Here is a 25773-nt window from a genome sequence, read left to right as displayed (position 1 = left end):
CCGAATCCAAATTCAGTTAAGTCCCTTTTGGCCAAGGTTGAAGTATTTACACCATGGAAACTGGCAACTTTGATAGAGTGAGAGTGATAATAAAGTGTGCATATCTGTAGCCATTACATGGTGAATAGCACAAAAAATGGAGGCAATTCATTCCAGTGTTCAAAAATGATTATTCAGTTCAGCAAAGTCATCACTCGTGTCATTGCCAAACAACCGAAGTTCCTCTGCAGGAATTGTATCTCTTTTCTCTTACTTGTTAAAATAAATGAAAACGTTAACTGACATTCAGGTCAGAGCTACACTTGTTTGTCAGTTACAGCCATAGGTTGACTATGAACACAAAAGTTCAGCAAAAATCCACAAAAGCATTCTGTGAGAATCGATTGCGGGCCTCTGTGGAATTTATAATATTGTGTGTCTTGTTGTTTGTAAGTTGTGTGCTACACATGTTTATACCACTAGTATTTTGAGAATATATTATTATGCATTGTCTCATTGTTGATATTTATAATTCCCTTCCCTCCGATCAGGGGAGGAGACGTCTTCCGTTTGGACCTCTGGTTCGGACTGGGGGCTGGAGGGCCTCCTGAAAGTTCTGAGTCCCCTTGATTTAGCAGGCTCTGGGGTACTGAGGTGCTTCCCGGGGTCTGGCACGGTCGGCTGGGGCTCCAGGATGAGAGGAGAGCCAGAGGACTTAGGGGGGCATTGAAGACAGAGCAGAACTGGCCTCGTTGACTCCAGGGGTCCCGCCAGTGGCACCCCTCACCTGGGAAGGCAGAGGATGGAAGCGGGGGTCTCGTGTCCTTCTCTGACCACCCAATGCCCTTCCATCGATCCTGCTTGAGTGGCTGGATCAACACGCAGGGGACCAAAAGTTGGGTGCTGGGGGTTCCTTGTGCTCCGCCCACACAGCTACTCTTACTTTTGTCCCAGTGACATTCATTGTTTCGGTTTCCTGCTCACTTAATTTTTGTTCAGTTAGAAAACAGCATCAGGAAGGAAATAAACATGACTCATAATCCCATCTTCCAAAGCTAACGATTTATATGCTGGTTGCCGGTATCTGTTTTCCCATCTTTAAATTTCCTTTTTCTTTACAATCGCATCTATTTTTTATGCATATGCAACACGCACACATCAGCCACATGTTCACACTGTTGAGACAATGTGGCTTGTGTTGTTACGCAATGTGGACTTCTTATCTTCAGGAAGAATTTAGTGTATTTCCCCCTTGTCTTTTTGTTCTCTTAACCATCGTTTTGGTAGCTGAATGCTATTTCATTGAATGGAGGACTTATTTTGGTTCAGCTGCAAATATTTTCTCATTCCATAGTCATTTCTTCTTTGGCCTGTTGTCAGACACGTACTTCCCCCTCCCCCGTTTTATCTTTTTGTTCTTGGTTTCTGGTTTGATTGCATCACAGGAGAGAATGGGACCAGCCACACCTTGGAGCTGAGTGGAGGCCGCATATGGCCTAGCATGTAGTCAATTTCGTAGAATGCCATGTAACTTTTTTTCACAATTTATCACTTTATTGGGCTTAACAAACAGCATTGTGACATGTCATTATCCCCCCTTTTATTCTTATTGTGGTAAAATACACATAACATAAAATTCACTATCTTAACCATTTTTCAGTGTATATTCAGTGACGTTAAGCACATTCACATAGTTGTGCAACCGTCACCACCATCCATCGCCAGAACTCTTGCATCTTCCCGAACGGAACTCTGTCCCCATTAAACACTAACTCCCCATCCCTCCTCCTCCAGCGCTGGCGACACTCATTTTACTTTCTGTGTCGATGAATCTGAATCTTCCAGGGACCTCATATAAGTGGAGTCAGGCACTATTTGTCGTTTTGTGACTGGCTCCTTTCACTCAGCACGGTGTCTTCAAGGTTCATCCGTGTCGTAGCCTGTGTCAGAATTTCGTTTCTTTTCAAGGCTGATACCATTCCGTGCTGTGGATGGACCCCACTTTGTTCACCCACTCACTTGTCAGTGGATACCTGGGCTGCCTTCACCTTTTGGCTATCGTGAATAATGCCGCTATGAGTGTGGGTGTGCAAATATCTATCTGCATGCTTGCTTTCCATTTTTTTTGGATACATACCCAGAATTGGAATTGCTGGATCATATGGTATTTCTCTGTTTAATGTGTTGAGGAACCACCATACTTGCCTACACTTGTTCTTCTCACGTTATTTTGAAAAGAATCTGTACTTTCAAATTGTTGCATACGATGTTGTATCTATATTTGCCCATCCTGTCAAGCTTATTTTGAGTGTGGAAATAACCCTGCAAACTCACTAAAGGTTGCCCAGAGAGTGAGTCAGTGGGAACCACTCTGCCCTCACCCACTCTGCCTTCTTTTCATGGGGGGGCAGGCCTCACGCCCAGTATCCCTGGTGTCCCAGGCCATGACATCACCATCTCTGGGGCTGTTGGCAGCCTTCTCGGGCCCCTGTCTTTGTAAAAAGTTGTACTCAGAGTGGGACTTAAACTAAACAGGCTTCCTGTAGGAAACACACACAATCACACTGCTGTGAAAGTTGCTTTTATGGACATTTCCCTGAGAAATATTCCTCTCTGGAAGAATAAATTCACAGGATGTAATTAAAACCATTATATGTGTATGTTGGCCTGGGCGTTTCTTAAGTGCTTCACCAAATGGGCCACCAAATAAAGAAATGAAGGCCGGCTTTGTTCACATCCAGTAACAATGACCTTTATTAACTGTAACCTAGGACGTTCTTCTGTTACCTTATGGACTCAGAAGTAGCCTTTCATCGGGCCCTTGTGCAGGGCATGCACCCTTGGTCCTGACCCCGGTGTGACCGACCACTGCAGGGAAAAGCAGAGCAGGTGGTGCGGTGTCACCTGGATGAAGGTGACCATCTCCGTGTCCACTGACAGTTGAATGGCATGTGTTTTCTGGCTTTCGACCTGTGAGAAAATAAGATAAATTCATGTTGTCTTCAAACATCATAAGTTCTGAGAAGGAAAGTGACCAAAGCAAGGCGCTTTGAGCAGCGCGGCTTAGAGGAGCTACTGTGCTGTGTTGGCTCCTTTGGTCACCTTCTGGCTCTCCTTTTCCCAGTTCTCTGCAGAACTCCTCCTTCACCCCAGTGCCCTGGCGGAGGACCCAGCCACGGGCTTGCACCGGCCTTTGTGTCGGCACGTGGCCCAGCAGGACAGTCAGAATACTCTTTGGGATGGACATGTGATGTGGGCTGAGAGGTTTCTCCTGCAGTTACTGAGCGAGGAGCTTGAAGGCCTGTGGTGATGCAACACAGAAGAAACTGTCACAGTGGAGACTGCACACGGAGGAAAGCAAGTCTGGAGGTGGGTGAGACCTAGGGCCAGACTTTGAGCTCCTGGATCCAGCTGTGCCTGAAGACCATCCCACCTTTGACATCCCATTCTGTGGATGACTTGGTAGGTGTGATGGTTCAATTTTATGGGTCATCTTGGCTAGGTTATTGGTCAAACACCTGTCTGGGTGCTTCTGTGAAGGTATTTTATAAATGGAATTAGCATCTACAATTCACTGACTTTAAAGAGATTACCCTGGATAATCTGGGTGGGCCTCAGCCAGTTGAAAGCCTTAAGGACAAAACCAGGTTTCCCTGAGAAAAAGGAATTCTGACTCAAGACTGCAGCATAGAAACCCTGTCTTGAGTTTCCAGCTTGCTCGGCTGCTCTACAAATTTTGGGCTCAAGGTGACAACACCAGCTCTTGTCTGAGTTTCCAGGCTGCCAGCCTGGATCTCACACTCGCCAGCTTTCTCAGTTACATGCGCCAACTCCCTGTTCCCTGGGCAGACCCTAAGGCAAGGATTTGTGTGCAAGTGATTTCTTAAGGCAGTGGCTGCCTGGGGAGGGGGGCAGGGAGTGGCAACGGGGGACGTGGAAGAGTGGAAACAGGTGGAATCTGATTTCAGGCCTCAGCTGGATCCCGTGGGGGGCTCTGAGGTAGGAATTACAGTCAGCGTTTGCCCTGCCTCAGGTAAGGGCTGTCACTCCCAGGTCCTTCTCTCTCTCACCTCTTGGCAGTGGTTCCAGGGCACCAAGAGCTTCTGCTACAACAGGCCAATAGATTCCTTCCTCCTTTACTGGTTTGAGAAGAGCCTCTCCTGACAAGTCGTCAACTCACTGTTCAGAGGGAAACTCGGAAACCGAGCAGGACCCTGTGGGGCTCCTGGGCACGGATGCCTTTCCATATCCCCTGCTTCTTGTTTGTAGGGACAAGACTCCAGCGTCCATGACCTTCCCTGAGTTCTAAAGCGCAGATTCAAACAGTTGCTAATCAGGGAAGGGAGGGGATGCAGAGACAAGGGAGGAGCGGCCAGGAAGCAGTAGAGCAGCCTTGGGCCAGGGTCCTGGTCCCTCCTCAAGGGACAAATACAACAGTGTGTTTGAGCTCTTTACAGAACTGTAACCCCCAACAAATGGAAGATGTTGGCATTCTTCATTCCCGAGAACATCACAGCTTCATAACCTCATCAAGGGACCACCTGAGGCCAGATTAAAGGAACCAGAGCAGCTCATTAGGACGAGACCACCTGAGGCCAGATTAAAGGAACCAGAGCAGCTCATTAGGAGGAGAGCACCTGAGGCCAGATGAAAGGAGCGCAGGCCTTGCAAGCACCCTGATCCTTATCAGCAAACCCGCCCTTGAACCATTGCTATAAACTCCTCAGCAGATCCTCCTGGGTTGGGTCACACACAGTTTCTGAAGGGCATGTGGCCCTCCTTGCCTGGCAAAGCAATAAAGCTGCTCTTTTCTACTTCACCCAAAACTCCAAGATCTGATTCAGCACCGGTGCACAGAGGCCGAGCTTTTGCCAACAACCCCTCAGCTACAGACCACAGCAAAGGCTTTTAATTATCCAGGTGGCCAGACTCTGCCGGTCGACACAGCCTGTGGAGTCCTTGGACTCCAGGCTTGGAGCAGGGGCTCCTGGGCCAGAGGAAGCTGATCATGGCCAACTGGCTGGCCAGGGTTCTGTCCCCAGAATGAATCCAGAGACCCAGGGGGAGGTGGATGCCTGAACTGTTGGTCACCGAGGGTCAGGCAGGAGTTTCTGACTCAGTGAGACTGAGGGCTGCCAGGGGCAGTAGCTGAGAGACGGCCGGGCCGAGGAAGTCCATCTGCAGAGAGGGGATGGGCGCACGCACAGGACAGGCAGGGAGAGAGACAGGGAGGGTGCTAAAGAGACAGAGGGAGAGAGAGGGACAGAGAAACACCAAGGTTCAGGGCAACAGTGAGAGACAAAGGCAGAGACAGAGAGAGATTGAGAGAAAGAGATTGTATTACTCAGAATAGCTGCAGCAAAATATATCCCATCTCGCATCCTTTCTTTGGACGTGACATTGATGTTCCTCCACAGAGAGATAGGTGGGGTCCATGCTGGCATCTTGAACACGGGCGGACCTTTGTAACTTCTTGGACCAACAGACCGCAGCGGGAATGATGCTCACGGCTTCCGAGGTGTCGTAAGACATGCATCCCCTTCCCTCGCTCCCTCTCTCCTCTTTGTCTCCCCTTCTCTCCGGATGCTCCCAGTAGAATCCGGCCACCACGTTGTAAGGAACCCTAACCACGTGGGGAGGCCACACGCGGGTGTTCCTTCCGCAGCCCCAGCTAAGCCGCAGCCAACAGCCAGCATCGGCCTGTGTCCCTTCAGATGGCCCAGCCCAGCCTCGGGGTCTCCTGGCTGAGACCTCAGTCATGAATCAGAACCAAGCCGTTCCCGCCGTGCCCGGGGCCAGGTTCCTGCCGCACAGCAACCACGCGGGATGACGTACGACGACACCTGGTGATTATTGAAGCCACTGCTTTGTCACCTGGCGACACAAAGAGACACACATGGCAGGTCAAGGAGGGAAACAGAGCAGAGAGGCTGCTGGGTCCCGTGCAGCCAGCCTTCCAAGCTCAGCTTGGCCTGACGCCCTGGCCACCCCGTGTCCCCAGACCAAACCAAAGGCTCCTGGTACTTGAACCAGCTTCTGGGGACGCCTGGTCTGTGTTCGTTTTGCCTCCTGACTGTCTCTCACAGGACACACTCTTAGCTCACAGGGGTGCACAGGACTGTTCAGCGCCGGACGCGGGGACACTGGACCCATGAAGGCCAGCGTCTTCTGTCCCCTCAGCCGGTGCGGGGACGGGGTTGCCCGGGTCTCTCTGGAGTCCTGCGCCCTTTTCCCCTCGATTTCCCACACACGGGAGCCAGCGTGGCTCTGTCCAAACCTGGGTCTGATCACCACACTGCTTGGTAAAACCCTGTGGACCTCCTGTGACACAGCACAGGACCCGGCATCACCAGGTCCACAGGGTCTCCCCTCCCCTCCCAGGCCCCAGAAGGGCCTTTGCCCAACTGTCCGGTGCCGCGGTTGCGACGCGTCCTCTCTCGTTGTGGCTAACTTCTCACCCTCCCTGACTCCTGCAGACGTCCTCTTGCTCCCCGGCCCCGCTCCATCTCTCGTGGCCCTCACTCCGCGGGTGATCTGTGATTCTGGTCTATGGCTGGGTGTGAGTTTCCTGTGGCTGCCGTGACAAGTGCACACACCGGGAGGCTTCACCCAACGGACACGTACTCGTGCTCGGTTTAGAGGGTAGAGGTCTGAAATCAGCGTGTCAGCAGGGCCACGCTCCCTCTGGAGGCGCTCGGGCAGGACCCTTCCTGTCTTTTCCAGCTTCTGGTGGCTCTTAGCTTGTGGCCGCATCCCTCCAGGCTCTGTCTGCTCACGTGGCCTTCTTGCTCTGTGTCTGAGTCTCAGATCTCCCTCTTCCTTTCAAACCCAAAGATCTGTCATTAAATGCAGGATGATGGAGATCGTTTACTTAATTACATCGGCAAAACCCTGTTTCCCAAATAACGTCCCATTCGTAGGTTTCAGGGGTTAGGAGGTGGACTTTTCTTTTTGGGGAACCACTATTCACCCCACCTACTGGACCACAGGCTCCATGGTAAGTGTCCACTTTGGCTCACCCTGCACCAGGCTCAGTGCCCAGCCGAGGTGGCTGTCACTTCTGGCCGTCTGTTCAATGTCAAGTCCCGAGCGAGCTCTTGTGAGGGAATCTAAATATCTTTGTGAGCAGAAGCAGCTTTCGAGGAAGCCGCACCTCTGCCAGGAGAGATAAGACACCTCCTCCCGCAGCTGCAAGTCAAGGTGAGAGGAGATGGGGCCCAGAACCACGGGTGGAGGCTGGCAAGGAGCCCAGGCGCCCAGCTGGGTGGGTGGGGATGGGGGAGGCACCTGCTGAGCTGGGAGGCAGGTCCCCTGGCTGAGGGCGTGGACGGGCCTCCGGGTGTGTGCAGACGGTTGGGTTCTAGGTGGGAGGTTGGAGTCTGCATTGTAAAGGGCCCCAGATGCCCAGAGAAGGAACATTCCGGAGTTCTGGGGACCATTTAGGAGTTTGTGGGTCAGAGCGACAGAGCCTGAGTCGCAGGGCACAGAATCAACCTGGTGGGGCCGGAGGGAGGGAGGGTGAGGCAGGGTGGTTGGGAGCAATCCTGCAGGGTGGGGAGGGTCCCAGCTCACTCCGGTTTGAAAACTGGGGTCCTGCGTTCTGGGAGCCCCTCAGCCTGGGGCAGACTGGGCTGGCCTGGGATGGGGGAGTCATTCTCTGAGAATCTGCCCCTTCTGCTCCCTGGGGACGCAGGTTCAGGCTTCTCCCACGTCTGGACCCCGCCCCCACCCCCAGGGGCCAGCAGCGCAGTAGGTGCCCCGGGCGGGTGTGGGGTGGAGAACGGAGCAGGCCGTGGCACTGATGCCCGTTTTGTTCTGAGGCTCTCTCCGGACCGGGAAGCGAGTGCACTTCCTGAGGAATTTCGTGTCTTTACAGTAATCCTGCAGACAGGGGTCATCAGCCCCGTTTCACAGGAGACGCAGGCCCGGAGGAGCTGCGCCCTGAACTGGTTGCTAGGCAGAAGGACTTGGCGCCCGGCTCCTGGCGGACTCCAGGCTCCGCCCCCTTTCGGAGGGTCGGCACCTCGGCTCCGCGGCGGCGGCGGGGACTCTGAAGGGCAGAGGCAGGGTCTGCAGAGCAGGGCCGGTCAGGTGTTTCCAGGGCAAAGCCGAGGGTGAGGGCTGCCCTTGCTCATGGTCTCCTGGGTAAACGTGAGGAGTGAGTGGCCCTGCTTCCTCCTTGGAGGCCAAGGGCAGGGGGGGAGGGGAGCAGCAAAGGAGATCTCCGAAAGGGGGTTGAGGCCCGAGGCCCTGAGAGCAGACGCCCCAAACACAGGCCCAGGGGCCCAGGATCAGGAGAGCTGCCCGTTTCCCACCCTGCGGGGTGGCCGTCTGCTGCCCCGTCCTGGGCTGGGCTCCGGGGGTCGAGCTGCCGACGGCACCAGCACCCCAAGCCCGGGGCAGGAGCCCTCCCCCCGCGCAGCTGGGGGCTCTGGCTTCTAGCTGCCCCAGCACCTGCAGCGTTTCCAGAGGAGGTCCTGGCTCCCTGCAGGGGGGAGGGGACTAGGGGCTGGTTAGGAGAGGAGTCCTTGCCCCTTCCCGGACCTCCTGAGCCAGAAAGCTATTGTTGGACATTTTTTTCTGTAAACATTATGCTTAATGAGCAACCCTGTAGCAACATCTCTCACGCATCTGATTATTTCCCGAGAATAAACGCTTAGAAGAGCAATTTCTGGTCAAGGATTATGAACATTTTATGCCAAGTTGCCCTCCAGAAAGACTGGTCCAGACTCCAAGGAGGGATCATTTGCGGACATTGGGTGTTTTGTTTTGGGGACACAGATAAGTGAGCTGCTGTGGGGCAGGCCTGAGCTGTCAGATGGCAGCAGGAGGCGACAGGGGATTTTGGGGTAGGAGGAAGTGACGCGATGGGAAAATGCCAGGGTGCCCCTGGGACTTGGAGGGGTGCGGGGACAGCCCCCTACTCTGCCTGAAGGTGGCACTGGCCCTGTGTCTGTCCAGGGCTGGTGCTCCCAGAGCTGTGGCAGCACCAGGGAGTTCCTGTTGGGAGGGGGTCGGTCACGTGATCTGATGAATTCCATCTGTTCCATTCACTCACAGCCCTTTGTCGGTGGGTGTTTTGGGCTTAAAGGACCTGGAGGGAAGGTGAGACCTGAGGAGAGCGGCTGCCCGGCTGGACGGTCCTGGGTTTGAGTCCTGACTGGGCCACTGTATGTTGTGGGCACGGTACCAAGGCTCCCTGACCTCAGGGTCCTGAAAACAACAGGGCGAGCGTTAGTGCTCCCTCCAGTACCTGCTGGTGTTGAGAGCATTGACCCATGCCCCGTGGGCAGTTAGGAGGAGGGGTGGGATGCCTCTGACCCAGTGGGGCCTCAGGTCTTTCTAGAGAACAGATGGGATCCCCAGGGCAATATCAGAGCCAGGCGCCAGCAGGGCGTGACACTCTGCTCAGGCCACTTAACCCCTGGTTGCAAAGGCCCTGATATTGGGACGGGGGCAGTGCAGCTGAAGCTGGCTGGGGCAGGTGTCTCAGCCTGGCTGCATTCGAATCACCTGGGAGCCTCAAAAATCCTGATGCCCAGGCCACATCCCAGATCGCCTGCATCAGGATCTCTGGGGTGGGGTGGCATCAGGCTTTTTTTTTTAATAACTGTGGTTAAGACATACATAAAAAACTTTACCGTTTTAACCTTAAGTGCCCAGTTTTGTAGTGAGTACATTCACTCTGTCGTGCAACCAACGGATCTCCAGAACTTTATCATCCTCTCAAACTGAAACTCCAGGCCCATCAAGCGACTTCCCGCTCGCCCTCCCCCAGCCCCTGGCACCACCATCTGCTTTCTGTCTCTATGACTTTCACTTCTTTAGGAAACTCATGAGTGGAATCAAACAGTATTGGCCTTTTGGTGACCGGCTTCTTCCACTCAGCTTGATGTCCTTAAAGGTTCACGCGTGCTGTAGTATGTGTTAGAATTTCCTTCCCTTTTAAGGCTGAATGATATCCCACCGTATGGCGGGATATATATATCTACCCGTAGATATATATATATATCTACCCGTATGGGTAGACTACACTGTTTACCCACCCATTCATCGCTGATGGACACTTGGGTGGTCCAGGCTTCTGAGTTTTTCAAGCTCCCAGGTGTTCCCGAGGTGCAGGTCTGGTGGAGGGCCAGTGGGCATGGCAAGCCCCTGGCTCCCTGGAGGGCACGTCACTCCTGGCTTTCCTGCCGGTGGTAGTCTCTGCTGTTATCAAGCCCAAACAGAGCTGCAGGAAGCTCCCTTCCCCCAACAGACACCCCTGCAGGGCCTGCTGCCCAGGTGGTGCCCCCCACTGAACTTGAACACTCCTCCTGGGGACGCGAAGCCCCTCCGTGTGGCTCCGCCTACGCCAGGCCGGTCCTGTGATTACAACACAGGCCAGGCCAGCGGGTCACACGCACGCTTGTTGGGGGGGGTCTCCAGCCTCACACGCATCGGTCCCCTGCTGGAGCTCCTTTTCTCCACCTGTAAAACTCGGAACCCGCTCTTCACCTGGCCTCAGTCACCCCTCCCTGCCCGTCTGCTGGAGACCTCCTCCTTCTCCTGCAGAACCCTACTCCCCACCCGTGGGGAGCGTGGAAGGAGCCTAAGGAATCCACGCTTACAAACCAAAACTCAGTACACATGGTCCGACGTTATTTTAATAAGCGAGTGGGCAAGAAAAGTTATTCCTTCGTTCACTAATTTATTCAGTAAACGCTTTGTGTCAGGCACTGGGCTACAGTAATTTGATAGACATGATCCCTGACTTCATGGAAGGAATTTCGGGGGGCCTTCACCTAATACCACAGTAATATATGCCCAGCCGTGCCGTGCCTCTCCAACAGAATCTGTTGCAAGGACAGAGCTGAAAGTCCCCCACCTTCACGTCCACGCTCTCCCGGGGCTGCTCCCAGCCCCCGGCTGAGCGCGCGAGGACACACTGGCGCTGAGCCATCGCTGCCCGGCGCAGGCCTCCTTCAGCCGGCACTCCCCGGGGACGCCCCATCAGCCCGGCTCGGGTGGGATTCAAACACCGGCGCGAAACTCCCGCGGCCCCGCCCACACCCTCCCGGCAGCAGGCCTCGCCCTTTCCGTGGGGGCGGGGACGGGCCCGACCAACCAGAGTTCCCAGAACATGCAAATTAGCTCCGTCCCCCAGGTGAGCGTGTTTTCCCAGACTCCTCTACTTCTTCTGTGGCGAAACAGCCCCGGTGGGGCCCGACGGCGCGCGCCCCCGACAGCCCGCACCCCCGAGCACGCGTCTCCGACAGCGCGCGCCCAGCGCCGGCGCTCGTTCGTCCTCACATCGGGAGCGAAGCGGGAGGTGGACGCCCTGGCGCCCTGCTAGAGGCGCCAGAAGCGCCTGAGGGAGGCGCGCGCCCGCCGGAAGCCGCGCCCCCGACGCGGCCCACAGCCCGAGGCGCCGGAAGTGGTCGCGGTCGCGCTGCTTCCGGTCTGCGGGAGGCGCTCCGGGCGGGGGCCGCGGGGGAGGCGAGTTGCCGACTGGCCGAAGGCCGGCACCTATGGCGGAGGGCGGCGGGCGGGCCGGACCTGGGCTCGCAGGTAACGTGCGCGCGGCCGCCGGGCCCCGGGGCGGCGGGGGGCCGGGGCGGCTGCCCGGGCCGGGGCCCTGCGTGTTGCCCTGCGGCCGGCCGGGGCCCACGGAGCCGCGCCCCGCAGCCGGGGGTCGGTCAGCGCGGCTCACGGGGTGCCCGGCTGCCCGGCTTCGCGAGACCAGCCTTCGCGCCGATTTCCCCTGCTGTGGAACTTGCACCGTAACTGCCAGCCGGCTGGCCTCTAGGGCTGGGTGGGACCCCAACTGTAAAGAGAGGACGTGGGTCATCCTCCAGCTGTGAGCGCAGCGGTCGGGAGAGCCCCCAGAGGTCAGCTCCCGGGAGGGCGGGTGCCTTCTCTCCATCCTGGCATCGGTTGCCCTCAACAACCGCCCCCCTCCCCGCACAGGCCAGGGACAGCGATAACGCCACCCCAGCGAGCTGTCAGTGACACAGCAGGTCCAGGGGCCCTTGCCCACCGGCAGAGGAGGCAGCCGTGCCATAGTTCGGTTTAGGCGGCTCGAAAGGCTCGCGCCCAAAACAGCCATCTGACTGAGGGTCTCCACCTTGAAATATTCCTGCCAAACAAATGTGAATTTGCGGGGAAGTGCGTTTGCCCGCCTTCGGGAGAGGCTTCCTCTTAACCTGCGGGGTCGGGGGGTGGGCGGAGGTTCCCTCCTTGTCTGTTGTCTCAGTTTTCCCCGGGTACCAAATGCTTCTATGTGCTCTGGACTTTACACGCTCATCTGTGTCTCTGGAGAGATACCCCTCCAAAGAGTTTATTAGTTAGTAATAAACTAAGGAGCTTATTACTCTTAAATGTGCCAAAATTTAAGGTATAATGTTGATTTGGAGACGGGTGCAAGTAGTGCCTTTCATCCCTCCCTCCATCCATTCATTCATCCAACAAACGGTTTATTGAGGACCTGCTATTGGCTGGACCTGGCTGGGGGTGGGGATACTGCAGTGAATAAAAACACAGACAAAGCCTTTTCTGTCCTGGGCTTTGGTTGGTATTGACTTTGACCCCAGGGGCAGCCAGGACCTTAGGGTCTGGGACATCACTTCATGTGAGAGTGCGGGAGGGACTGAGAGGTGTTTACCTGGGGGAAGAGGACTGGCAGCTGCTTCCCAGTGTGGAGAAGAGTCTTGTGGCAGGAAGACCGGCTCTGCCTTACACAGAGGCACTCTTGTCAATATCCAGGTGGTGCTGTTTTACTGTTGAGTGTGTTGCAGGCCTGGGAGTAGAGGGGCCACAGTTAAAGCTTAAGTGCTGTGTCGAGTAATTGTGTTGTCATTGGAGAAGCTGATCAGAAAAATGCAAACTGAAAGATATCTTGGAGCTGGAGCTGGGAGAGAGGAGGCTGTGTTGAGCTGGGCAGGTAGTGGGTCAAAAAGAGGCCAGCAAAGGGAGGCCTAGAGGAGAACTTAGCAAAAGTTTGTCAGAGTCTCCTTACACCTTCTGAATCTTACCCCTACTTTGAACTTTCTCAGCCTGTGCAGTGAAACTGTGGGATAACTACAGTGGAGGATAGCTACCGAAGGAGCATTGGCATGGGGGCCCAAGGGGTCCTTGATGCCTGCCTGTTGGCTGTGGCATGAGCTCGAGTGACCCATGCGTTTGTGAACCCCCACTGCTCTGCCCACCTGCCTGTGGCCTTTGTGTCTTACCTCTGCCATTGAACTATCAAATCTTGGAGTGTAAGGAAACGTACGCATCACCCCTGTTGTCCTATGGCCCAGCCTTGTATACGGTAGGTACTCAAAAGAGATTTGATTTGAATATAAAAAGCAACTTCAGCATTGGAGAGAGTCCACCACTAGGACAGCTGGCACGGTGGGGACTTGAATGAAGGCCCTCTGAGTTCATGCTCTTTTCTTATGCCCCTCTCTGTGCAATTATGTTTATAAAGAGATATTTTGGGCTCCAGTGTGAGGTGAAGAACTCAATTACAGTTGACCCTTGACAACACAGGGCATGGGGGTTGCCAAACCCCTGCACAGTCAAAAATCCCCATAAAACTTTACAGTTGGTCTTCCATGTTCAAGGTTCTGCATCTAAGAATTCAACCAGGGACTTCCCTGGTGGCTCAGTGGTTAAGAATCCGCCTGCCAATGCAGAGGACACATGTTCGAGCCTGGTCCGGGAAGATCCCACATGCTGCGGAACAACTAAGCCCGTGTGCCACAACTACTGAGCCTGCGCTCTAGAGCCCGTGAGCCACAACTACCGAGCCCACGTGCCACAACTACTGAAGCCCGCGTGCCTAGAGCCTGTGCTCTGCAACAAGAGAAGCCACCGCAGTGAGAGGCCTGCGCACAGCAACGAAGAGTAGCCCCCGCTAGCTGCAACTACAGAAAGCCCGTGCAGCAACAAAGACCCAATGCAGCCAAAAATAAATAAAATAAAAAATTTAAAAAAAAAAGAATTCAGCCAACTGCGGATTGTATAGTGTAGTATGTATTTAGTGAGAAAAATCCATGTGTGAGTGGACCCACATAGCTCAGACCATGCGCTTCAAGGGTCAGCTGTAGGTATCTAATTGTACAAATTTGTTGACTACTGAACAACTTGGGGGTTGATCTGCACGTAACTTAGTCGGTCCTCTGCATCTGAGGTTCCTAGGCATCTGTGGATTCAACCAACCACAGACTGTGCAATATTGTGCTGTTTACTGTTGAAAATATCTACGTGTGAGTGGACCCCTACGTGTGAGTGGACCACCTGCGTTGTTCAGTGATCAATGGTACTTGTTCTAGTCCATTCAGGATGTAACAACAGAATAGACTGGATGGCTTATAAACAACAGAAATTTATTTCTCACAGCTCTGGTGGTTGGAAGGTCCCAGACTAAGGCACTGGCAGGTTGGATGTCTGGTGAGGGCCTGCTTCCTGGTTCCTAGGCGGCTGTCTTCTCACTGTGTCCTCATGTGGTGGAGGGGGTGAGGGAGCTCTCCAGGGTCTCTTTTATAAGGGCACTCATCCCATTCATGAGGGCTCCACTCTCATGACGTAAAGGTCCTACCTACCAAAGGTCCTGCCTCTTAATAATCACCTTGGGGGTTAGGACTCCCAGCATATTATTTGGCAGGACATTTTGGGGGACACAGACATTCAGTTTATAGCAGCTACTCCTCCCATTCCTCACTGATTTTGTTGCCCATTTCTCACATACCAAGTTTTTTATACTAAGCTCTTTTCTGGGCAGTTGATTGTTTGATTTATTTATCTTTTTATTCTGATGAGAGAGAATTTCTATTATCTAGTAGGATAGATCTCCTCTCATACATACAAAAAAAACCAAAAAGTGATTCTTATTTTTATTTCCAAATAAACTTCTAGAAGATTTTTGTCACATCTCATATAAAAACCCCAAAGAGATTTGTTAAACCTCTTAATTTATTTGGTATCACTTAAAATTTTCCTAGCATTGACTCTCACTCAAGTACATGGTATGGTTTTCACCATTTATTCTAGTCTTTATTGTTTTTTTGTTTTCTATCTTCATTATATAGGGCTGGCTTTCTAGTTGTATGCATGTATTTAAAAATTTTCCTTTTTACTGCGGTGCAGCTTATATTCAGAAAAGTACACCCATCTTAGGTTACGTCAGATTTGTCACTCGCGGGGACTCCCGCGTGGCGAGGCCATTGCCCAGATCACATGGCAGAGTCATTCAGGTTTACAAGCAGCAGTGTTTTTCTGGCTGTTGAGTTATGCCAAAGTCAGGTGTCCTTTTGTAACATAGCAGCTGATTATATGGTTTTTCCCAACACTAAGACATTCTTGGAATACATTAGAGTAATTTTACGGTGACTTTTTGGATACATATTTTAAATTTCACTTTATTAATATTTAATTTAGGATCTTTATCCTTAACTAGTTTGGGCTTACTATCACCCACCCCATCAAAGTTTTAAAACCTCGCCAGGTTTGGTGTCAGGAGTGTGCTAGCTTCATTAAGGGAAACTTTTTACATTTTCCTGGCTCTGGAAGCTTCTGGAGCAGGGGAATGATGTGTTCTTGAGAGTTGGAGAGCACCCGTGTTGGGGAGAGGCAGGGCTGGCGGCCGAGGGCGGCCCCTCACAGTTGGTGCTGGTAAGGCTTCCCTGAGCTGACAGGCGCCCCTCTCTTCAGTGCAGGTCCGAATCTGAAGGAGTGGCTGAGGGAGCAGTTTTGTGACCATCCGCTGGAGCACTGTGAGGACACGAGGCTCCACGATGCAGCCTACGTGGGGGACCTCCAGACCCTCCGGAGCCTGCTGCAGGAGGAGAGCTACCGGAGGTGAGCGCCGCTGCCCGCCCCGGGGCTGCCCAGGGTTTGGCCTGTGGGTCTGCACGCAGCTAATGCTCGGGAGCTGTGAGGGAGACCCAGCGGTCTCCGATTTGCAGGTGGAGACCCTGAGTGTTTCCACTTTCCGAGGATGGGATAAAAGGGGACTGCCGGAAGCGTGGTCAGACTTGTAGGCGACAGCCTGACGGCGAGGGCAGAGAGACCCGAGTTCAAGTCCAGTTCTGTCACCTTTATATGTTCTAGCAACTTCTGGTGCTCTCTGGGCGTCAGCTTCTCTGACGTTACCCTCGACGACAGCGTCATTACTGTCTTCAACAGCGGCCCTGCTCCCTTGCGAGTCTCTTCTGGCTCTTTATCCTAAGGCGCATGCATAAATTCTCCTCCCTTAATTATTGCATCGTTATCCCCCTTTGGGTCCGGACTTCCCGATGGAGCAAACCTGTACAGAGTTCCTGACGCGCTCTCCTCTGGCTTCTCAGGGCCTCAGTCATCTGCCTCCAGGGCCTGGGGCTCAGCCTCTGGCCAGCGGTCTCATTACCCAGGGACACGCTCCTTTTGTTGGTAGCGCCCTGCCTGTTGCCTTGCCACATCCTGCTAGCTCCTCCAGACCGGCTCAAGCCCCTCATGGCATCGGAGTCTTGCTGTTACTTTTCCCCACTCGAGACACCCGGGGAGCGCAGAGCCTGCCTGTTCTCCGTGTGTCTAAGGTTGGAGTCTCAAGTAGACTTGAAACTCACCTGCAACCAGAAAATCCTTCAGCCTCTTTCTGTGTTTCTGTTTCCCCTCCAGGGCTAGGATGCCAGTGAGTTGATAGAAGAAATGCCTGTGTATTGATACTGAAACTTATACCACTTTTCGTGGACAGTTCCCAAGAGAAGGATTTCTAACAATACAAGAATAGGTGTCTCTTCTTTCCCTTCTAATGTCTTAGCATTATTTCGTTAGAATAGATATTCATGTTAAAAATAAAAAAGCTCCAAAGAGCCAGAAAGGATCGTCATAAAGAGAAATGATATGGATTGCACACGAATATTTAACATGAATGACTCAAGTCCAAAGAAAACCTTAAATTTGCAGATATAACAGTAGAATAGAGTTAAGCTACTAAAATAGACCAAGTATGTTCACATTGCTTTTTCAAGTACCGTTTTTCTTTCTTTCACTCAGGTTCAGTGAATCTGGTTTCTTGACGATATTTTGCTCTTGCTATGTAGTTCTTCGGTGATGAGTCCTTGGAGCGTTCCTTGGCCTCCTTGGCTAGTGGAAGCTAGTAACCAGCTGAAGGAGGAACCCTGACCTGTTGCATGTTTCTGGGTCACTGCTTTAGTGATCTGTATTCCTCAGCTTTGTTCAGAGCTGCGCTGGGAGCTTGAGGTGAAGAGCCTCAGCTGGTGACATGATGGATCCATGCATTGCATGACCCTGGCATCCCTTGATGGGGAGTTGTGGTCTGAGTGTCACTTGCAATGAGGGCTGAGCCTGGACGGTTTCCCTCTGCTGCTGCTGGCCAGGAGTGTGGTGATTCCTGCAGGCTGTCCTTTGTGCTGTGTCAGAGGTAGAGGGACCACAGTGGTCACCTAGCCCCAGTGAGGATACCGAGGCCCAGAGAGCAGTCCAGCTTCAGGCCTTCACAGGTAGTAGCTGGTGAAGAGGGGCCTCGGGGCCCTGACCCAGGTCCCGAGCAGGTATGCTGTCCTCCATCCTGCGCTGCCTCCCGGGCAGGCCCTTCTCCCCTTCGTGGAGCAAAGAGCTTTGGACGCGAGTCAGGAAATTGGAGATCTTAACTCTAGTGCTCAGCAGTCTTACCTGCGCCTCGAATCTCCTCATCTGTAGAACTGGGCTCTTAATTTATTGCCTGTCTTGCCTCAGGCGTGGACCCAGCAGGGTGGCTATGTGAAAGCATTTCATGAAACGAGCACCTGGAAGCACTATTAAAGCGAAGGCTGCCCTCCTGCTCCCTGTCTCAGGATCCCACCTGAGAGGAGCTGGAGCGGCTGGCCGGTCTCCCAGCACCCCTCCCAGCCTGGCTCCCTGTGCTCTCTCTCAGCCGCATCAACGAGAAGTCTGTGTGGTGCTGCGGCTGGCTGCCCTGCACACCACTGCGCATCGCGGCCACTGCAGGCCACGGGAACTGCGTGGACTTCCTGATCCGGAAGGGGGCTGAGGTGGACCTGGTGGACGTGAAGGGACAGACGGCCCTGTACGTGGCCGTGGTGAACGGGCACCTGGAGAGCGCCCAGATCCTTCTGGAAGCCGGCGCCGACCCCAATGGAAGCCGGCACCACCGCAGCACCCCTGTCTACCACGCCTCCCGGGTGGGCAGGGCAGACATCCTGAAGGCCCTCATCAGGTCAGTACCACAGGGGCTGGGCCACCATTGCCCTTGCGATGGCCACCACGGGGAGCGTGGCCGCATCAGCACGTTCTCGCAGCCACATTCTCATTTCTTGTTTTCTGCATTTGCCTTTTTTTCCTCTCTCTCTCCAATTAGACTTGTTAGAGCATTTGTCTATTTTGTTAGTCTTTCTAAAGAGCTGCTTCTTAGCTTTATCAGTTCTCTTATTTTTTTACTTACTGATTAATTTCTGTTTTTATCTTTTCGCATTTTCCTTAATTTTACTTAATATTTTCCCTAATTTTCTGAGTTGCATGCTTATTCATTTTTTTCTTGATTAATAAGGTAAACTTTCAAGGTTATGAATTTACCTTTGCCTATAGCTTTGGCTGTGTCTGCTAAGCTTTTTTCTTTTTCTTTTTTTTTTTTTTTTTTTTTTTGCAGTACGCCGGCCGCTCCGTGGCATGTGGGATCTTCCCGGACTGGGGCAGAAACCTGTGTCCCCTGCATCAGCAGGCGGACTCTCAACCACTGTGCCACCAGGGAAGCCCTTCTTTGGGCTTTTTTAAAGTTATTTTTTAATGTCCAACTACGTTGTTGTGGATACTTGTAACAAAGTATATAACCACAGGGTTTTATTTGTATAGTACAAGATGACAGCCTCAGTTATGTTATTCAGACTTCCTCTCTCTTTTGTTTTTACATCTTTAACCATTGGATCTTCCCCAAATTCAGAGAAGTCTGTTAGTCTGTAAGTACTGTTGTGATTTGCCAGTTTCCCTTGTATTTCTAATAATTTTGCTCACCGTATTTTGATGCTCGTTGGGCTCGTGGAAGTTCTTGCTTATGGATTGTGCCCTTTATCAAACCAAAAGGAAACCATTGGTTTCATTGAGGCTCATTTATGTAGCATTCTGTAACTTTTAGTTTTCATCTTAGTGGGTTTAAGTTATTCTTTGTGAGCTCACTTTTACTGTTTGACTGTCTGGGATTCTTTTGTTTTTTTAGGTGATACAAATGAACTTTCATTTCACACTTCAGGAAGTGGATAGTCTCCGAGAACTGCAAAATGGGGTGAAAAGCAAGAAGCTTTTGTAGGATAAAGGGATTCTTTGTTTTTTAATACAGTTAACATTGTTGCCATAGCTGATGTTAGGTCTATTACTGTTGTCTTTCTGTGTCTTAACTGTACCTTTATTTTATATCTTTTTTCCATGATCTGTGTTTTCTTTGCTTTCCCTTTCTGTGGTTTTAGACGGTTTCTGGTCTTCTTTTAATTGTACTAACGGTTACCTTTTTAAAAATTTGAGCCGGATTGCATTTTCAGTCTCAGTCTCATGTCTCCAGTGACTTCTTTCTACTAAAGATGCTTCCCTGCCCAGCAGCCCCCGCCACCCCCACCACCGCCCCCCGGCTCTGGAGGCTGTTTGTTCTGTGGCTGGACTGAGTGCAGTTCAGGTAGCCCGTTGTCGGTGTGGGAAAATATTACAGGAGAGGGTTACAGCATCATTACGGGCTGCACTGGGGGTGTTCTGAGGAGCAGGGACCTGGCGTCCCCCGCGCCCAGTGCAGGACATCGTTTTTTAAATTAGGTACTGAGAATATATTTATTATATCAAAAGGACTTATATATTAAATGGCTATGGAATTGAGTTTTGGAAAGATAATTGAGGATGGTATGGTGGTTATACTGGAGGGTGATGAAGACGTGATGATGCTTTTTTCCCCTTCTTTTGAAGGATTTCTAGCCTGATAATCTAAATCACCTCAGTCCCGTATCTTTGCATCTTGGAGAATGTAAGTCATTAATTTGGAAATGTTTTTCAGTAGGATCAATCCATGAAATTTCATCTTGGTTCCAGAAATCCCATAGGGCCTTTCAGTCAATTCATGATGCGCAACTGCTTTGAATTAACTGCAGGCGTGACTTTCAGAGACATTTACAGGTGCCCGTCTTGAGGAAACGTTACTAAGACACTTTGCTGCCTCGCTGGAGTACAGGACGTTACTTTTACAGTGAGGTACCAAGAGCATATATTATTCTGTTGAAAAGTTTTCTGGATTCTAAATTACCAGATAATTGACTTTTGGAAAATGGGGTTAAGTTACTGAACAGCTAATACAATCTAAACACAATCTAAACGCAACTCCTGCCTCTTCCCTGTGTCATTGTCCCTCATAGGCAGGGCTCTCTTCTGTCACTGTTGTGATTTGGTGTCCCTCTGCAAGTAACCTCCATTTTGTTACTTCTCATTTCCCTTGATATATATTACTGATGTTTTTTTAAAAAGGTAAGGAGTGGTATTTCTGTATGTGCAAAAGTTATACTGATTTATTGAGTCGTCCCGGTGGTTCCTTGCCAGTGATACTAAAAGCAGTAGGGGATTTTGGAAAATATTCAGGATTAAAATTAACTGGATCCCATCCATTATATCTTTATGAGTGGATGAAGGACTGTCTTTCCCACAGCTCAGCTAATACCAGATTGTCATATCGCCCCAAATTACAAACATTCTAGAAGACATATCCGTAAGAATAAGGAGGCAAGACAGTGTCGCTGCTTGAAATCTAGTTCTCCTAATTGATTGAGTGTGTGAAATGCAATATCGGCTTCTGCTTGGTTTGGTATGTGTTTTAGAATGTTTCTCTTGTCACCCCTAGGATATCTTGGAGAACACTGGGTGATACTTGCATTTGTAGTGGCTGACGATGCTGCATGGCGTCAGTGGGGAAGCAGGTTGTCATGTGAGCTCATTGGTCTGTATGCTGTCCTTTGTCTTCCTCAGCTCTGTGCTGCTGACAGGCAGCAGTGTCGCTTCTAGGGGCAAGTTCCTTCGGATGCTTGCCATAGTGCTGAAGAGACGGGTGATAAAACACGATTGCTGGCTGTGAGTGTTGGCCAGCCATTTCTATTAAGGCATGGAAAACGATGCTCTCCCCTCCGCCCGGGCCCCTGCGTGTCAGGCCCCATCATCATTACTGCCTACACTTTGTCATTTCCTAATTCAGATGAAATATGTGATGACAGAATTTGTGAGGCATTGCAGCACTGTCTGGGGCAGTGGAAGCTCAAGCACACGGGTGCTGGCTAATGTTTCCTCACGGAAGAGGTGGGTAACGCCTTTTGCGTAGCAGTCTCACGGAAGTGGGGCTGTGCTCTTCTCATTACATCCTCTCAGGCTGCACATGTTTCAGTTGGTCCCAGTACTGCTGCTGTTCACTTTCGTCTTCTGGTTAAGGTGGCGTCTGCCAGCTTTTTCCATTGTAAAGCTCCTCTTTTTCCCTCAGCGATTAAAAAATATTTTTGTGGCTCGGTACTTTGGAACCATGTATATATCCTGTTCCTCATCAGATTTTTAATTTATTCATTTATTTATGTTAGACTCATGGTTTCCTGTGGAGTTACAATTATTCTAGGCTCTTGTGTACTTTGCCTGGTTCACCCCTGGAATTAGTTATTTCTCCAAGGAATCCTGGGTTCTTTTTGTGGTGAATGCTATTTAAAAGCCAAGGTGTGGACACTAGGAGTGCTTATTGCTTATGGGGTGTCACTGTTTTCAGTTTCTCCTGCTGGACAGAGCTAAGGTTACTTAAACATGCTTCTGTCTACATTTCTGTATCTATTATACATTGACAGTTGAAGAGTTCACCCTGATGCCTCTAATCCAATCCAGCACCACAGGGTTCATCCTACTTTTCTCCCTTTCCAAATTTATTATTCTTTTGCAACATTGAGAGACCTGGTTCCCTTACCTTTAACATGTTAACTTACTTTGCCAATCCCCCATATTGAACCAGTCTCCTATGCTGCTGCCCCTCCCACACATGCCTCCTCCCCCGCCGCGGGCTGTAGCACCCTTGCAAGGCAGCATCCTTAGAAGCACCCTCTTCACTCGGCCAGGACTCCAACAGCTTGAGCAGGCCGCCCTCCCTGCTGTAGTCAGCGGCCCCCGCTTGGTGTAAAATGACCCAGTTGGTAGTTTGTGCTTGGCCTGGGAGAACCCTAAATGTCCCATAGAAAGCCATGTATTTGGGCGTCCTGGGTGCAAGGACAAGGGCAGGTCCCTTGAGGGGATCCTGAAGGCTCTGCCTGTAGAGTCGTTTAGAGATTGGCTCTGCTGGAAAAGGAGGCTTCCGGGTCAGGCGGCCCCTGCGTCGGCCTGTGTGAGATTCATCCTCACATCTGGGCTGTCTCTGGGAGTCAGAAGAGGAGAGCTCCCGGGCAGCCATACAGATCAGCTCAGGGACTGTCATCAACGCTCCCACCTCTGGCGGCTGCGCGAGGCTGCCTTGCTGTGCATCCTGTCCTGGGTCCTTCTAGGTGACTCTGCTGGGAATGGGCTGGCTCCTCTGGAGGCTCAGTGCCTGAAGGGAAGAGCCGCCCTGGCGGGCAGCACGCAGTGGCACCAACTGGGTACATGGTTGCGGTAAAGTATTTCTTTCTGCTTTGCAGTTTCTAAGGATTGCTGTTTAATTTTTTTTTTTTCTTTTTTTTTTTCCCGTATGCAGGCCTCTCACTGTTGTGGTCTCTCCCGTTGCGGAGCACAGGCTCCGGACGCGCAGGCTCAGCGGCCATGGCTCACGGGCCCAGCCGCTCCGCGGCATGCGGGATCTTCCCGGACCGGGGCCCGAACCCGTGTCCCCTGCATCGGCAGGCGGACTCTCAACCACTGCGCCACCAGGGAAGCCCCTAATTTTTTATAGTATGTATTTACATGGTTCCAAAGTCAAATCTATAAAACAAAGTATATTAAAAGCAGTCTAGCTTCTATCCTCATCTGCTTCGTCCCTGCCCTATAGATAACCATTTAAAAAGTTGTGTGGTTTATCCTTCCGTCATTAGAAATTAGGCAGGTGTGTGTCTAGGTGTGTATCATGTGCACATTGGTATTGCAGCCTCCTCCCCAGGATAAACAGTGGCATCCTTCCCGTTCATCGTCCTGCTTTTCTCACTTATCAGGGTGTCCTGGAGGTCACTGCAGAGCAGTCCTTAGCCCTGGTCCTCACTCCTCTTCAGATGGCACAGTGCTCCTTTATGTGCATGGGCCAGGCCCTCTTGACGAACCTGTGGCTCGCTTCCTGCCTTTGGCTATTACGGGTACTGTTTTAATGAATTGCCTTGTGTGTGCATCTTTTCAGAGTTTTGCAAATGTGTGTTGGGACTAGATTCCAGGAGTTGTGATTGGTGCGTCAGAGGGTACATGCATAGGTAAGTTTGCCAGCTATCACCAGATTTCCCTCTGCAGGGATTGCTGCATCATGCCTGGCCCCCAGCGATGTATAAGACTTCCTTTTCTTTAAAGCTCGGTCAATAAGTTCTTGGATTTTTCCCAATCTGATAGGTGAGAAGTGGTGTCTCCGAGTAGTTTGAATTTGCATTTCTGTTATGAGCGAGGCTGAGCATCTTTTCATCTGGTTGAGAGCTGTTTGCACGTGTCTGTATCCATCTCTGGCTCATTTATCTATAGAGCTGTTGATCTTTTCCTCTTAGAAGGTCTTTGTATATTAAGGATGTAACATTTCCCCCAATTTGTAACTTATTGTTTTACTTTACTTATGTTAAAAATCTTTATTTTTATATCTTTTCCTGATCTTCCAAATCAACTTTATAATCAACTTATGTAGCTCCAGGGATGTTATTTTTATGTAGTTACATTTATAGTCAACTTATTTAGTTCTGGGGAGGGTATTTTCATTTATATAATAAACTTAGGGAAAATGACATCTTAATGATATTGAGTCTTCTTGTCTAAGACTACGGTATGTCTTTCTGTTTCCTTAGGTCTACTTATGTGACTTTCAGTAGTATTTTATAATTTTACTCATGCAAATTTTGGACATATACTGTTAAGTTTATGTTTAGATATCTCACTTTAAAATTTATTTTGCTATCAGAAATGAGGTCTTTTTCATTTTATCTTTCAACTTGTTTTTGTTTGTATATAGAAGGCTGTTGGTTTAAAACTTGCTACTTTAATAAATTCTCTCATTGCTTGTTAACTGCATTTTCATTAATTATTTAAGGCTTTCCAGACAGTTATATTCTCTGTAAATAGGGAAAGTTTTACCTCTTCCTTTCCAATTTTAGTCAGCTAATTGCTTTCTCTTGTCTAATTGCACTAGTACTTAAAAAAAAAAAGTCTGTAAAACGAGTGGGCTGGAAAGTGGGGCTGTGTACCTTGCTCCCGACAGAGCTGCTGCTTGCGTTTCCCTGCTAGGCGAGAGGCTGACTTCTGGGTTGAGGAAATATTTTTTATCATGTTAAGGAAATATCCCTTACTTTCTTTTTTATTAAGTATTTGCAAACATGCTTAAGTGTTGAGTTTTGTTATATGCCCTTTTTTTTGCATCTATGGACATAATCATGGATTTTCCCCTTAGTTCTATGAATATGATGGATTATGTTAATAGAGTTTCTAATTTAAGAACTACCCCCTGGAATAACCCCCATGAGGTCATTGTATGTTGCTTTCTTAATGTTTTTAGATTCTCTTTGCTAACATTTTATTGGAGGTTGTTAAGTTGATATTCGTAAGTGCAGTTAGTTGGTAGGTTTTCTTTATGGTGAGGCCTTTGTCAGGTTTGGAGATTATTGTTTTGTTAATTTCATAAGCTGAATTTGGAAGTTTTCCTTCTTTTTCTTTGCTTTGAAATAGTTAAAATAGCCATGGGATTGTTGGATCTTCAAAGGTTTGAAAGAACTCCCTTACGAGTTCTTTTGCGTGAGTGGATTCCAAGGTTCCTAACTACCGTGGTACCTGCTGGTGGTCACGGGACCACTGTGACTGGGGGGCTCTCTGGTGCTCCCAGTGCTCCTGGAGTTCGGGCCCATCTCCACCGGGTGCCGTGGGGATGCGTTGACTGCGGTTGGCCTGCTGTGAGGTCTCACTGTCCGTGTGTCTACCCTGCAGGTACGGGGCCGATGTCGATGTCAACCACCACCTGACTCCTGACGTCCAGCCGCCTTTCTCCCGGCGGCTCACCTCCTTGGTGGTCTGCCCCCTGTACATCAGCGCAGCCTACCACAACCTCCAGTGCTTCAAGCTGCTCCTGCAGGCTGGGGCAAACCCAGACTTCAACTGCAATGGTCCCGTCAATACGCAGGGCTTCTACAGGGGCTCCCCCGGGTGCGTCATGGATGCCGTCCTGCGTCACGGCTGTGAGGCGGCCTTCGTTAGCCTGCTTGTGGAGTTCGGAGCCAACCTGAACCTGGTGAAGTGGGAATCCTTGGGCCCAGAGTCGAGAGGCAGAAGGAAGGTAGACCCTGAGGCTCTGCAGGTCTTTAAAGAGGCCAGAAGTAAGTGGTCTTAGTTGAACTCTGACTGGCAGTCTCTTCAGGTCAATTGAATGAACCAAGTTGTAGCAATTTAAAAAAAAACAACCTCCAGCTAAGCACTCGGTCACCGCCTGCAGCGAGGACTAGGAATTTTCTAGAACGGTCTTCCAGATTGGTCTTCTCTAAGTTCCCAGACACTAAGATTTAATACCAAGAAACCTATCAAAGTGCATGTTCTCAGAGCTCCTAGAATTATGTTCTCTTTACCCCTTTGCGCTGCTTTGTGATCCCAAATTCTTTCACTGCTGTTTATGGCTTTTAAGTGTTTTTGCTTTACAACAAATCGCAA

General features: G+C 50.9%; 1 protein-coding gene and 1 long non-coding RNA gene across 4 annotated transcripts in view; one reads left to right on the top strand and one right to left on the bottom strand.

Moving 5' to 3' along the window:
* Positions 1–1645: 1645 nt before the first annotated feature.
* On the bottom strand, positions 1646–11380 carry LOC132597587 (uncharacterized). Of its 2 annotated transcripts, XR_009564498.1 has the most exons (6): positions 11087–11380; positions 10026–10169; positions 9092–9192; positions 6604–6815; positions 5324–5853; positions 1646–2949 (listed from the first exon to the last, which is right to left on the bottom strand). It is a non-coding gene; the product is annotated as an uncharacterized lncRNA (long non-coding RNA). The 2 variants fall into 2 exon arrangements; XR_009564499.1 differs by lacking the exon at positions 9092–9192.
* Positions 11156–25773, top strand: part of ASB1 (ankyrin repeat and SOCS box containing 1) — a 227434-nt gene continuing 212816 nt past the window's right edge. For both annotated transcript variants that reach the window (XR_009564497.1, XM_060301618.1), the window contains exons 1-4: positions 11156–11529; positions 15663–15804; positions 17861–18163; positions 25060–25445. Coding sequence is in view for 1 of the 2 variants with exons in the window: in XM_060301618.1 (XP_060157601.1) it covers positions 11490–11529; positions 15663–15804; positions 17861–18163; positions 25060–25445 (871 nt within the window). In the remaining variant the exon portion in view is untranslated. The remainder of the gene's footprint in view (positions 11530–15662; positions 15805–17860; positions 18164–25059; positions 25446–25773) is intronic.

Source organism: Globicephala melas, chromosome 7 (assembly GCF_963455315.2).
Source record: "Globicephala melas chromosome 7, mGloMel1.2, whole genome shotgun sequence".
Taxonomy (NCBI): Eukaryota; Metazoa; Chordata; class Mammalia; order Artiodactyla; family Delphinidae; genus Globicephala; species Globicephala melas.
This window is presented reverse-complemented; position numbering and strand designations above follow the sequence as displayed.